This window comes from Alligator sinensis, unplaced genomic scaffold (genome assembly GCF_000455745.1).
Source record: "Alligator sinensis unplaced genomic scaffold, ASM45574v1 scaffold853_1, whole genome shotgun sequence".
Taxonomy (NCBI): domain Eukaryota; kingdom Metazoa; phylum Chordata; order Crocodylia; family Alligatoridae; genus Alligator; species Alligator sinensis.
This window is the reverse complement of record NW_005842005.1, coordinates 115,903-117,141: the sequence shown is the minus strand read 5'-3', so window position 1 is coordinate 117,141 and position 1,239 is coordinate 115,903. Positions and strand designations below refer to the sequence as shown.

The following is a 1,239-nucleotide window of genomic DNA, read 5'->3' as shown; positions in this document are numbered from 1 at the left end:
AGCAACTATGCCTGCAATACCAACTATCTTCTTTCAAATGATAAAGCATGTTTACTGCCCTATCCACTGATGTGGCATACATTGTTTCTGCTAATAATTTCTACTTTCTTAAAAGGCATTAGATGCTGCATGTTGCGCCATAGCTAGGGATGGTATTTGTTCCACTGATACTCTACCAATGAGTTAGTAAATATGAAAAATGAATTTCAGTGACAATTCCAGCCTTGAGAAAGATGCTATTGTGATCATGGTTGAGTTAACTTGCTGATCATTTTCTCCTTAATGTAATCTTTAATGTTATATTGCTATAGGTTAGATGTGAAGCCATAGATTAAAACTATTGTTTTTGATGACTAGTTCCAAGAGAAAGAGGTTCATAATTAAGATATACCTTATTTTGCAAAAATGCTATGCTGTCATTTTAATAACGTCATAAGAAACCAACCTTAAAATGGGCTGCTTTGAAGGGGCACATATATACACGTGGAATACCTGGAGCAAGAAATGCATGCAATTTAAGTGGCTTTATTAAAGTTTTCACAATTGACCTATGCACCATTAATACAGTAAAACCAAAGGAAGAAATAAGGAAAGACTCCAGGGGGCTGCTTATCAAATGAGAGTGGAAATATATATATATATATATTTTTTATGTCCAGCTCCCAGAAAGATGGCATTAGGGACAAGACTACAAGAAACTACAGGTCTGCTTCAAAATGAGAGCAGCACGTTTAAACGAGGGACCAGAAGAGAGTAAGCATTACAGGGGAAGCACCAGGCTCTAAAGAGCCCAGTTAAAACAGTCTGAGGCAGGGTGGGTGCTACGTTTTTTGGCAAAAAGAAAAAAACAAAAAAACCCTGAACATAATTTAGATGAAAGATTGTTGCCTGAAAACCACAAGCCTCACAAAACCCAATCCATGCTTGGAGAGTGATGAATTTTCCACTAGGACAAACAGAAATCACGGAAGGTGGAGACTGTGCCTCGGTGCTAAAAGCAGGATTAAACAAAAAAGAAAACCAAGCTGGTGTCACATAAGGGCGGGGGGAGTTGGGAAAGCAAATGTGGACCAGGAGCCGGCAGCTGTGAAAGCCTCTCTCCCGTTTCGTTTCAAGATGGGGAAACGCGCCCCTCTGCCCGCAGGGCGCAGCAGGACCCGACGGCGCACACAACTTCACTTCTGCAGCCCCTGAAGCCGCCTCTGGGCTGCCGGCGGCGGAGCGCAGGAGGAGGAGGGG

General features: G+C 42.1%; 1 protein-coding gene across 1 annotated transcript in view; it reads left to right on the top strand.

Annotated features, from left to right (window-relative positions):
* Nucleotides 1-670: 670 nt before the first annotated feature.
* The window catches only part of ST6GALNAC5 (ST6 N-acetylgalactosaminide alpha-2,6-sialyltransferase 5), a 108,655-nt gene continuing 108,086 nt past the window's right edge, over nt 671-1,239 (top strand). Inside the window, exon 1 of the mRNA XM_006021774.2 lies at nt 671-753. Coding sequence (XP_006021836.1) covers nt 671-753 — 83 coding nt within the window. The remainder of the gene's footprint in view (nt 754-1,239) is intronic.